This window comes from Hirundo rustica, chromosome 10 (assembly GCF_015227805.2).
Source record: "Hirundo rustica isolate bHirRus1 chromosome 10, bHirRus1.pri.v3, whole genome shotgun sequence".
Lineage (NCBI taxonomy): Eukaryota > Metazoa > Chordata > Aves > Passeriformes > Hirundinidae > Hirundo > Hirundo rustica.
In genome coordinates, this window is record NC_053459.1 from 13,802,745 (window position 1) to 13,814,378 (window position 11,634).

Below are 11,634 nucleotides of genomic sequence, written 5' to 3' on the forward strand. Positions count from 1 at the left end.
TTTTAAATCACAGGTGTTGTAATTTTGGAATGTTTTGCTCGGCTAACAATGCAGCTCTGTGTTTGTGTGTTCTGTGACTCTAAAAAGCAGTATTTTAAATGGCTGCCTGTTTTCTGCCTTATTTTCCGTATACACTAAGAGTTGTTCAATAAGAGATCTTTAGAGCTCCAAGCAGCACACAGAATTTCTAGAGGATGGAGTTTACCTGGTAGGCTTTGAAAGTTGTCTGAAGGGTTGGTTTGCTCTGAGGTTGGCACTGGTATGTGGAGCAGTCCCCCTCCTAGTCCTATACAGGCTTTGTTAGCTTTTTTCTTTCAGGGAATATCAGTGTATGACCTTGATTCTTTTCTGACTGAAACCCTTTCAAATGCAATTGTTTAACAGGGGATAACATGTTAACTGCTATCTCCGTGGCCAGAGACTGTGGAATGATTCTACCTCAGGATAAGGTCATTATTGCTGAAGCACTACCTCCAAAGGACGGGCAGGCTGCCAGGATCAACTGGCATTATGCAGATACCCTCGCAAAATGCACTAGTTCATCACCAGCCATAAACTCAGAGGTAATATGACCATATTATGCCCTTAGAGTGTGAGCAGTTAGTTTTACCGTTCTTTTTATGTTATTCCGTTAAATAGTAAATCTGCTGTTAAGTGTCAGTTCAGAATTGATATACTGGTTAACTTTCAGATCTTCAAATACCAATGACTAGTAAAGCAGCCGGGGGAGGTAGTTTTTCAACTGTGATATGACATTTGACATTTCACTTGACAAGATTTTTCCCCCAACATTTCAATCTGTTAAAACTTCTCTAGCTGCTTGTAGTTGAAACATTAAACTACATTTTCTTAGTAATACGTGTTTTTATTGTACGAGGGTTTTTTTCCAAGTGACATTCTTATAAACCTGATCTTGTGTAGGATCTCTAGGAATACCCCTCTGAGTATTAGCTTGAAATGGCAAGGTATCTGTGTAAATGCATTACAGCTAGAGTATTAAACTATTTTTGATAGGATATTCCAGTTAAATTGGTCCATGAAAGCCTTGAGGATCTCCAGATGACAAAATACCATTTTGCAATGAATGGGAAGTCATTTGCAGTGATTTTGGAGCATTTTCAGGACCTGGTACCCAAGGTAAGCATTTTACGTTTTTATGGGCGCTTTCAATGGTGAACAGACTTTGCCCTGTGAGCATTAAGAACTCTTTCTGTCTTGCAGCTCGTGCTACATGGCACTGTGTTTGCTCGCATGGCCCCTGATCAGAAAACTCAGTTGGTGGAAGCTTTACAAAATGTAGAGTAAGTGTTTGCTTAGAGCATAGAAAGTGAGAGGGTTGAATATATTTGGTGTGATAGGAGACAAAAATTATGCATGCTGCTAGCTGTTTTGCCTAAAGAAAAATACTAGGCTGATAGAACTCCTTGTGTTGATAGATCAGCCTCTTAGCTGAGCTAATAGAATGAGAGTAGTACCATCTGCTGGCTACTTGGGAAAGTTTCAGACTTTTTGTGAAGTTTTAAGTGAGGAATATGGGCATAAGTTGATGAACATTTTATAAATGCAGTTGCTTGGTTTATGAAACAAACCCATCAAATGTCTTCTGTTACAGAAGTATTATCAGGATGACTTCTATTACATTGGTTAATATGTGATGGTTGGTGTCCAGCCTTGCAGCTCTACAAAATACTACAAAAGTATCATTGCCTAGAGCAAAGATTCTTTAGACCACCTTGGGATGATAGAGAGCTAATAAACCATTATTGCTTTGGTTGACCTGTCATTGTCGTGTTACTTTTCTGTCTACTGCCTTATATATAAACAGCAACAGTAATTGCTTTCAGCATTAATGATCACCCATTGTTATGCAAACCCTGAATAACTCAAAGTAATATAGAAGTAATTAACGAAACAAGCTAAATGGAGCTAAGTGGTTAGAGAATGGTCCAGAATGCTGATGTCTATTTGATTTTTATAGTTACTATGTGGGCATGTGTGGAGATGGAGCAAATGACTGTGGGGTAAGTATATTTTTATTTTCCATAGAGAACCATTCAGTTAAATTGTACAACTGAAGGCAAGTTCTAAAACGGTCTCTGTTTCAATGTTACCTGGCAGGCACTAAAGAGGGCACATGGTGGTATATCTCTGTCTGAACTTGAGGCTTCTGTGGCATCACCCTTCACTTCCAGGACACCCAGTATTTCCTGTGTGCCAAAGCTGATCAGGTAACACCACTGACTGTGAACTTAAATGTGTCTGTGTAGCTCATTTTGCATGCTCTATTGCAGTATATATTTGATGCTGTAGGAAACCAGTGTGAATTACAGAACAATCCATACATTTTAGTGGTTCTGTTTCTTTACTGAAGGTACTCTGAGCAAAACCCAGCCATATCATGATTTATTATTTTGTTGTAAAATCCTTGTCCATATAAAGTTAATTTTTCAAAGCATTACCAAGCTTCTCCATGTTAGTCTTTAATTTTGTCGTAGTAACTTTGCTAGTTTCCATAAAGGCTGTGTGTAACTGAAAGCAGTAAAAATCTTCAGATAACTGCTTAGCACTGTACAAAGTAGAAGAAAAATTTTCTAAATAGGGTTTGACTCTATTTATTGACTCTAGAATTGGAAGTTAGATAATGATTTTGGATAAAGGTCAGCCAAAGAGGAATCTAGGTATCTGTGGGGAACTAATGAAGTAATGCATTATCAGAAACATTTCTGAAGTCACCAGCTCTGTGGCTGACTCTGCGTTCATTCAATCCATGCAGTAAACTAATGCTCCATAGATGCTTTTGTAAAAAGACTTTCATTTTAAAGCCTCTGTTGAAAAACCACATGAAGTCCAAAGAGGACTGAAGATAGGTGGTGGCTCAATTCAGAAGACATGCCCACAACTTAATGTTGGGGGAAGTGTTCTGACTCCTGTTTCTCTCCATGTCTGTAGGCTAATGTCCCCCCAAGGGTTTTGCTGGTGTGTTTAATTGCAGCTAACATTTTGGTGTGCAGAACTTAACTGCTTACGCAAAAAGTTTTGTAGTTACATGATTGCATCTGTTTTGACAGGGAAGGCCGTGCTGCTTTAATAACTTCCTTCTGTGTGTTTAAATTCATGGCATTATACAGCATCATCCAATACATCACTGTTACTTTGCTGTATTCTGTAAGTATTTGGCAAATACCTAAGCAGTGTTAGCATAATTCAGAGATTTGAAAGTTGATAGAAATTTAATACTAATTATTGCAAGTCCCTTTGAGTACAATACATGCATTCAAAAATATATTTAGACTAAAAGTATTGTTAGTATTTTGTTGTTGTTTCTTTTTTTTCATGTTAACTGTACAAAATACATGGTAAACTCTGCTTAGAAAAATCAATAACCAATGGCTGTAAAAAGAAAATCTCTACAGTGGGAAGACCAAATAAGCATATATACAGAGCAAAAAGACAGGTTTCAATTGTTTAAAAACGTTCAGCATTTTGAAATAGCCTAACTTTTTTTAAAGGGCAATGCATTCCTTTTATGTTAGAATTGAAAGAAACTGCAAGTACTGATTTGGGTGGGAGGGGAAGGAAAGTGGAATATTTCCTGTTAATATGATTGGTTTCACAATAGTGGCATGTGATAGAAATCCTTTATTTTAATTTTTATTCTGAACAAGGTAAAGGTGCAGAGTATTAAAGGACCTTTGAGATGGAAATTTTGACAGCTGTATGAGTACATAGTAAGGGTATGGTGTTTAAAGAACTGTAGGCCTAAGCTGTTATTGCACTGGTAGGTAAAATTCAATAATATAATTTTGATTTCTATTACAAATAGCTTCTCCATATTGAAAAGGAAATTGTTTCATACTGTGATACTTCAGGAATTGTTCTGTGAATTGTAGAATATTCAGGACTGCTGCAGGTAAAGGAGGCCAGTTTGACAGGACACTGTCTTGGTTATAGAGTGAAATTCAAAGAATTAATACCATAAGCCTGTCAGTATAATTTTTTTGTGGTATGAAGAGATTACCAATGTTTCATTTGTGATTTCTCTCCAGATCCTAAGCAATTTGGGAGATTTCCAGTTTCTCTTCATTGATTTGGCAATCATTTTAGTGGTTGTCTTCACTAGTAAGTACTGTAATGAATTACCATTGTGGCACTTCTGTGAACCACTTTTTGCTTGGTCAGATTTTCTTTAATATCTAATTACATGTGGTTTCAAGAAAACACTGTGACATACAGTTAAGATGTTATGACTATTACATCTGTGCATTAAGAAACCCAAACCACCACTGTGTACTGAATTAGATTAATCTGAAATTTGTGAAATGTCCTCATACAAGAAGTAGGTTGTGGGCATGATTTTGGGGAACTATGTCTTCACAGTACAGGAAGCTGGTTTTGGAATGAAAGCAGGAGTTACTGCAATATTATCGTGCTCAAATGTTTTGATTCTTTGCATTCTTACTTTCAACTTCTGTCCAAAAATGTTACACTCAAAGTATGCCTAGTGGAATATTTGATTCCATATACGAGCCTGGCATTCAATTCACTGGCTAACAGTAGAATTCCATTTTCAAATTTAATGAAAATGTCTTAATTGAAGCAATGGCAGTCCAAAAGTGAGGAGGCAAGCTGTAAGTCCTTGTACCAGACAAGGGGAATTTGGCCAGACACTGCTAATTCCTTAAGTCTTCATGGCTGCTACTGTCCCCTGCTATGCTGTGCTGCTGGGGAACCAGCCTGTAGAAGGCACTGTGGCATTGTCCTAGGGCTCTATGGTCTTCTCAAGGTGGTTTCACATTTGCAGTTCTGGACTAAATCTTAAAGTGATGTCATGAGCAAGCCATTCTAATCCCACAGAATGTGAACAGGATAACTCTTGAAAACCATAATGATGCAATGTGTTATTTGTTTTTTGTTCTCTTTGCAGTGAGTCTGAACCCTGCTTGGACGGAGCTTGTTGCACGAAGGCCTCCATCAGGCCTTATCTCAGGTCCACTTCTGTGTTCCGTGTTGTCTCAGATCGTCATCTGCCTTGCTTTCCAAACCCTGGGCTTCTTTTGGGTCAAACAGCAGTCCTGGTATGAGCCTTGGACAGTAGACTCTGAGTAAGTGTTTCAGTGGCTGTGTGCGGGATCCAGTAGCCATTGGAAAGCTCTAGGCAATAATTCTTCTTTCTTGACCCCCACCCGCTTTGGGTTTATTTGAAAATAAAGCTTCTGTATGGCAGCTTGTTAGTCTGCTGATTTTTTGTGAAAAGCATACTAATATGTGGGAGCTACCCGGTGGCTGAAAAGCAGAACTGGGTCAGAGTCAGATGGCTTGTTCTAATGACTTTTCAACTTTGGGACAGTTGAGGTAGAAATTTTATTTCTTTCACATTATAAAGTTTTGCTTTCCTGTTAGAGTTACAGTAAATCAAATTCATATTTTTTTAAATGAAGGGGTGTTTTAATTTTATTTTGTTAGACTGCAGTATTTCCTTACTTGTCCTGAAGTCTGTCTACAATGATAGTTTTTAAACTGTTTCTGTAGAAGATTTACAAACTGGCAGCATAAAAACTCAAATCTCTGAATTCACAAAAATTTCTACCTCTCTGCCACAGTTTTTAGTTATTTCTTACTACCTGTAATATGTTATCAGGTTTAAGCTTTTTTACTACTGTAGGAATTTGTTCTGTCATTACTTTTGTAAATAAGTGGGCCCTATTTGCCTCTTCTCTGTAAGTCAGTGTTCAATGTTTTCTGTGTTGTAGTGCATGTAATGCGTTGGACACCAAGAACACCAGCTCTGCACACCACGGGAATGAGACTATTCATGATGAACATTACATTAAAAATTATGAAAACACAACTTTGTTTTTTATATCCAGCTTTCAGTACCTCATAGTGGCAATTGTCTTTTCTAAAGGAAAGCCCTTTAGACAACCATGCTACAAAAACTGTAAGTCCTTTCTTAGTATATACAGTTCTAAATAAACTCCCAAGTGACTGTGCACTTGTTGACAAATTCTGTTATGCCACTTCAGAAGCAATAGTGTTGCTAGGTCATCATAGTGCAGTTATCCTTTCATAACCACAGCTAGAAATAAGGAAATATTTAACTGTATGGAGAAATTTGTGTTAATAGTTGCTTTGTTTGTAGACATATGTGTATATACTTCTGTATTTCAACTCCACAAGTGAGGCAGTGAGAAGGAGTCAGGTGTTCTCTCTCTTTATGGCTATCAGCACAACTAGCATTGCCCAAATTTGCCTGGAAAGGATTTAGAGGGAGAAGAGGGGTTGTTTCCAGGCAGTGATGAACTCAAGGTACATGTTAAAACTGTCTAAAACTCTTGATTTGTGAGATGGTCCAATTAATTTTTTTTTTTCTTCTTTTACAGTTCTGTTTGTTTTATCTGTTATAGTTCTTTATGTCTTCATATTTTTCATCATGTTGCATCCTGTTGAACCTATTGACACATTTCTTGAGGTGAGAGTCAGCAGATCTGTGGGTCAGTTTCCTTGGGGCACTGATGGGCTGCCTTTGGGGCAAGCGTGACCCCTGCAGAGCTTTAGCTTCACATCAGTGGGTGGGGAAGGGCGAATTTATAATGCTGAGTCTGTTTTGAATGCGTGTTAACTTCAGGTGTGTTTCTAAGCTCTGGCAACTTGTTCCCACAGCTTGTGTGTGTGCCACCTGAGTGGCGCCTCAGAATTGTCGTCATCGTTATTCTAAATGCAGTTGTATCCGTGCTGACAGAGGTAAGAAATCCACATGGAAAAAAAATGCTTCTATAAGAGTTTCTTTTTTCAGGGTGCACGTTTATCTTTTATTTAGAAGTTCACTCTTCACAGCATGCCAGTACGAGTGGCTGCTGTTTTCTTGTTAAGTGTGTATTTCTACAAATGTCCTTGTTGCTAGATATAAGGTGTCAAGACTTTCTGTGTCTAAAGTGTAATTTTAATTTCTTTTTTTTACTAAAAATTGGGGGTGGGGAGGAAGTTGAAAGACTTAACAATTCAACTATTTCATATTAAAATACTCCATTTTTATTTTCTGTGTTACTTCAGAATAACAACATACTGTATAAAATCCCTAGGGGAGCCCCCCTTCCTTCATTTGGATCATACACATAGCTTAGTGTCCAGAATAATGCAGGTCTGTGGAACTTGTCTGTCTGATGTGGTCAAAGTCCAGAAGTAGGGATGTTCATGCATATCTGCTTTTTCCATCACTGAGCTTGTCTGAAGCCCATTGCTCTGGTTGTTACCTCTTCTGCTGTAATTCCAGAGTTAATGTGTGCAGAAACATGCCCTACCTTTCTTCCAGGTGCCTTGTTTTTGTTTCCAAGAATCAAAGTTGGACAGATAAATGTTCCAGAAGAAGTCTGGATTCACAGTCAGTTATTTATTCCTGTGGTTCTTCTTGTTAAGTGACGTGTCATTTCCAACCTGAATATGTTTGGGTTTTGGTTGCAGTCATGAGTCACTTTTTTTCCTGCAAGATGAAAAAGCCTTCCAACATTATCTAATGCTTGCACACTACAATTATCTGTTTTTACTGTGTAACATTTTCTACAGCTTCTAATCAGTATTTCCATTACAATGTGAGGGATTGCTTTCAATGTAACCAGCATAATACTTGCTTGGATCATTTAATTTTAGCCTTCAAAGAGTACTACAGCATTAATATTCTGTCCAATTGACATGGTTTTTCCCATTATTTGTGACCTAGTAAAAATGAACTCAAGCAAAGGGGTTTTTTCAGATACTTGAATCAAAATTATCAAGGTTTTGTGTTTAAAATGTTGTTCCAAATAGAATTTACATAATATACTCTCATGTTGCTGCCTAATGGAACATGGTTTTGTGTTTCACATGGCAGGCGACAACTTGTCTTTTCCAAAGCATGTCAATAGATACTAATTTTCCTGGCCTCTTGTCTTGTTGCTAACAAGTTTATCCACTATTAAAGATCCTGTGCCTTTTTTACATTGTCCTGTATGTACTCTAACTTTTCTTGTGATGATTTTCCTTTATGCCCTTGAATTCTTTCATTTTTTGGTATTAGTGAATGCTTAATAGGTTGGATTTTTTTGCTTCCTTTTTTTTTTTTTTTGCAAAAAGTCAAATTATATGTGTATTGCAGTCTTTACCACTGAAACAAAACAGCTATTCTGAAGCTTCAGAATCATGGCTTTTAAGTCTTCTGATAAATTTAAAACAAACCTCCTAAACAGAAATATTTTTTCCTATTCAATTTCAATTTTAATTCCAGTGATAAAGATTACTGAGAGAAATAAATTTTCCATCTGCTTGAAAACTCCTTTGTTCTGCAGCTGATCTTTTACCTTGTATAGAATCCAGTGCTGTTTCTGATCTGGATGTGTAAGGGCTCCAGTAGAAAATCTGTACAGCGTGCCAATCCTTGTATCACCGTGTGTCTCTTGAGGACAAATGCTTCTCCTCAGGTTTAAATACACGTTCCTGAAGTTCCACTTCTGGGCCTTGTTGCTTGTCACATCAGCCTGAAGACTTCTGAATTACTTCTGAAGTAATATAATTACCTGCAGACTGTGTTCTTTCACCCAGTATTTCAAACCTCACCCCACTCTTTTTCCTATGCAGGTTTGAGTTAGCATCTTTCTACACTTCAGTCATTTAACTTAAATTACCAGAACTGAAGGGGTGATTTGACACAATTCTTTGAAGCAGACTTCCCTATTTGTCTTGTTGCCTGGACTTTGGTAATAAAGTAGAAGCACCTACTTCTTGGCACTAATTGTTTGAGCCATTATGCTTTGTCTTAAACCAAGTTTCTTCCACTTTGTAAGTGTAAATTGAATGCTTTGTTACGGCAGATGAGTTGTTTTACTGTAGAGCAGGTGTCCCTCCAGAACTGTTGTCTAATGATCCTCAAATCCCAACCCTTGTTTTACAATACACACTTCACGTTCCATAACTTCAGCCCTCCTCCTGAACTGCATTTGCCCAATTCCAGCAGTGTTACTCTGCACTCCCTAAAGCTTTGTCATGTGGTGCCAACTCCTTGGGTCCAGTGTGTTGTGTAGAAATCCCAGGCTATTTCTTTCCTTCACTTCCAGTAGAGCTCATTGTCTCTTCTCTCCTTGTGTGCCTGGCTGGATTTTCTGCTCCCTACGCTTTTCACTGCAGACTTAGTGGGTGGCACAGGTTACATTCTGAGTATCTGGGAGAGGCCACTGGTGGCAGCTTCTTCCATCTTTTAACAAGGTATCCTTATTTCACCTAGAGGTTGTTCTGCTGAGAGTTATCCCTCAGGAGCTGCCTCTTGAAGTGTCTCATAATTATGGGATACATGAGGAGTTGGATCTTCTTTAGTCACACTTGCCAATGTGACACTTCTGTGTCACGCTGTGATCATATGTAGTTTTGTCATTGCTTCTACAACAGGAATAGTTTATGACTGTGGTTGTTTTCTGTTTGTTTTCTGAAATGCTCTGAAAAGCTTTTGCTCCTTCCATGTGAGTGCCCAGACTAGGTTCACAAAGCATGCAGATTCTTTTTACCAGTTGACAGAAAATATTGCAAAACAAAGGCAGATCCTAGCAGCTGTTCCTCCTCGCTCCTGATTCCTGATACGGACATGCTTAAACCAGGCTGGCTTCAAAAATGAACATGTAGCAAGCTGAAGATTTGTTGGCCAATGCTTTATAAAAGCACTGTTAAATTCTGGTATATTATAAAATCATAAGCATTATACAAATCTGTTAAAAAATCTGACTAATCAGCTCCTCATTTTCAATGGCAGAGGTTGGTCAGATTTTAGAAATGGAATCTGTCCAAGGATCAGAGTTGTAGGCTCAAGGCCATGGAAGGTACATGTTCACACCTGTGCTGTCAGATTTGCTCAAAGCTCCCGAGTCCACCCATGCAGCTGTATGAGAATAGCCAGATGTACCCAACATAGTATTCAAGTTCTGCCCTCTTTTGAAAATCTGGAATTATACCTACCAAATTCCTTCTTTCCTGCTGGTAGCTCAGCTTTGCCACCCCACTGCCGCTTCTCTGAGGGTGTCACTGTTTTAAAACAGACTGTGTAAAAAGCATAGCTCCAAAATGAAATGCACTGTAATGTTAAAGATGGTTTACGTGGAAGCTGCTCTAAGCACTTATGTCTTCCTGTGGTGCTTCACAGGTTTTTAGAGTTTTGATGCACGTGTGTATTTAGGTTTTTTTACCCATATTGATGGATGTAGTTTTGGTCACTGTTGCTGTTGATTTTAGAGTACACATTCATATTCTTCAATTTTGTTGTGAGCACTTTAAGAATGAAAATGTTTATCACAAAAGTACCGACAATTAGCAAAAACTCTCTGTTTTGCTTGCCACTGAATTAGTTATGCCTAACGCACTGTTTCATGGGTTTTTTGTAATGTGCACACTAACAACAAATGATCATTAGTTTCTTTAACTCTTCCCACTCACTGTAATGTCTCACAGAATGTCCTCCTTGATATGATCCTTTGGAAGGTTGTGTTCAATCGAGACAAACAAGGAGAATCTCGCCTCACCATACCCCAGCCGCCTCAGGTTGGAGACGAGTATTTTGCTGTCATCGTTTGAGTGCATGTGGATTAATTTGATTTTGTCTCTTATCTATAAGTGTCTGTTGCCTTATCTTTAGCTTAAGTCTGCTTAAATTAGATTTCTGTAACTGGAATATTAAAAGCTAAGCCTTCTGGGTTTATATTTTTTTCCATATTGGCACTTAAAGAGTTTAGTGTGTGTGCAAGAACTGTGAAACAAACCTGGGGTATTGCTTTAAGACTTTTCTCACTTCATCTTTAGTTTCCACATTAGCAAATTTTATTTGTGGTGTCACAAGTTAGCATGCTAGGACTGGGAACATCTTGATTTGCGTAGAAACAATTAAAATAAATTATTTTGGTTTAGAGTTTTAGGTCATTGTCTGAGAGCAGTAATTTTCAGCATGTACAAATGAAACAAAACAAGATGGCAAATAAAAATACACTTACTACTACAGATGGTTTAGGACAGTGAAAGATTTTTTTAGGTGGCCAAGAATTTTGGTCTGGTCTGCCACTCTGCTGTTATTACATGAAGGAAATCTATGTGAATCCCATAAAAACCAGCTTTACTTTAAGCCTGTTAGTTTATTACTTTTGGCTGATTGTACATTTGTGCTTGTTAGAATTAGAGTGGTTTATTTCTCAGCACTAAATTTTATTAAATGTATTCACTTCAGATTTACATTTTTTCTTTTGAGGCTGTTGTAGAAAAAATTGTTTTTTGTTCACTGAAGAATGGAAACTGTGCTCAAGGCTCACATTTGGTTCAGTATATCAATTAATAGACATTTAGACCACAATGTAAACTATGGAATATATTACCATTAAAATGTCAGCCCTGCAGACTATAGGTGCTCTCTGAGATGTGAGACGGATTCAGTCTCAAGAATGAGAAATGGTGTTTCTCCTCCCCAGCTAATTAAATTACATGCATTTAAGACAGGGAGAGGAAAAATAGGAAGGAAGACTTAAGTTTAATAATTTGTGTCTTTTTTAATAGCTGTTAATACCTGCAGTATTTAGATTTCAGATACCAGTAAGTTAAATTCTGCTGCTTTTGTCTGACTGTCTGCTTTCAGTTTAA

The 11,634-nt window shown here is 37.8% G+C and overlaps 1 protein-coding gene across 2 annotated transcripts in view; it reads left to right on the forward strand.

The window, feature by feature from the left end:
- ATP13A3 (ATPase 13A3) overlaps nt 1-11,634 on the forward strand; it is a 57,521-nt gene that overhangs the window by 40,923 nt on the left and 4,964 nt on the right. For both annotated transcript variants that reach the window (XM_058421920.1, XM_040074065.2), the window contains exons 22-33: nt 385-563; nt 1,015-1,137; nt 1,222-1,301; nt 1,979-2,021; nt 2,119-2,228; nt 3,069-3,165; nt 4,047-4,119; nt 4,925-5,102; nt 5,751-5,938; nt 6,381-6,469; nt 6,661-6,741; nt 10,462-10,551. In XM_058421920.1, the coding sequence (XP_058277903.1) occupies nt 385-563; nt 1,015-1,137; nt 1,222-1,301; nt 1,979-2,021; nt 2,119-2,228; nt 3,069-3,165; nt 4,047-4,119; nt 4,925-5,102; nt 5,751-5,938; nt 6,381-6,469; nt 6,661-6,741; nt 10,462-10,551 (1,331 nt within the window). The remainder of the gene's footprint in view (nt 1-384; nt 564-1,014; nt 1,138-1,221; nt 1,302-1,978; nt 2,022-2,118; nt 2,229-3,068; nt 3,166-4,046; nt 4,120-4,924; nt 5,103-5,750; nt 5,939-6,380; nt 6,470-6,660; nt 6,742-10,461; nt 10,552-11,634) is intronic.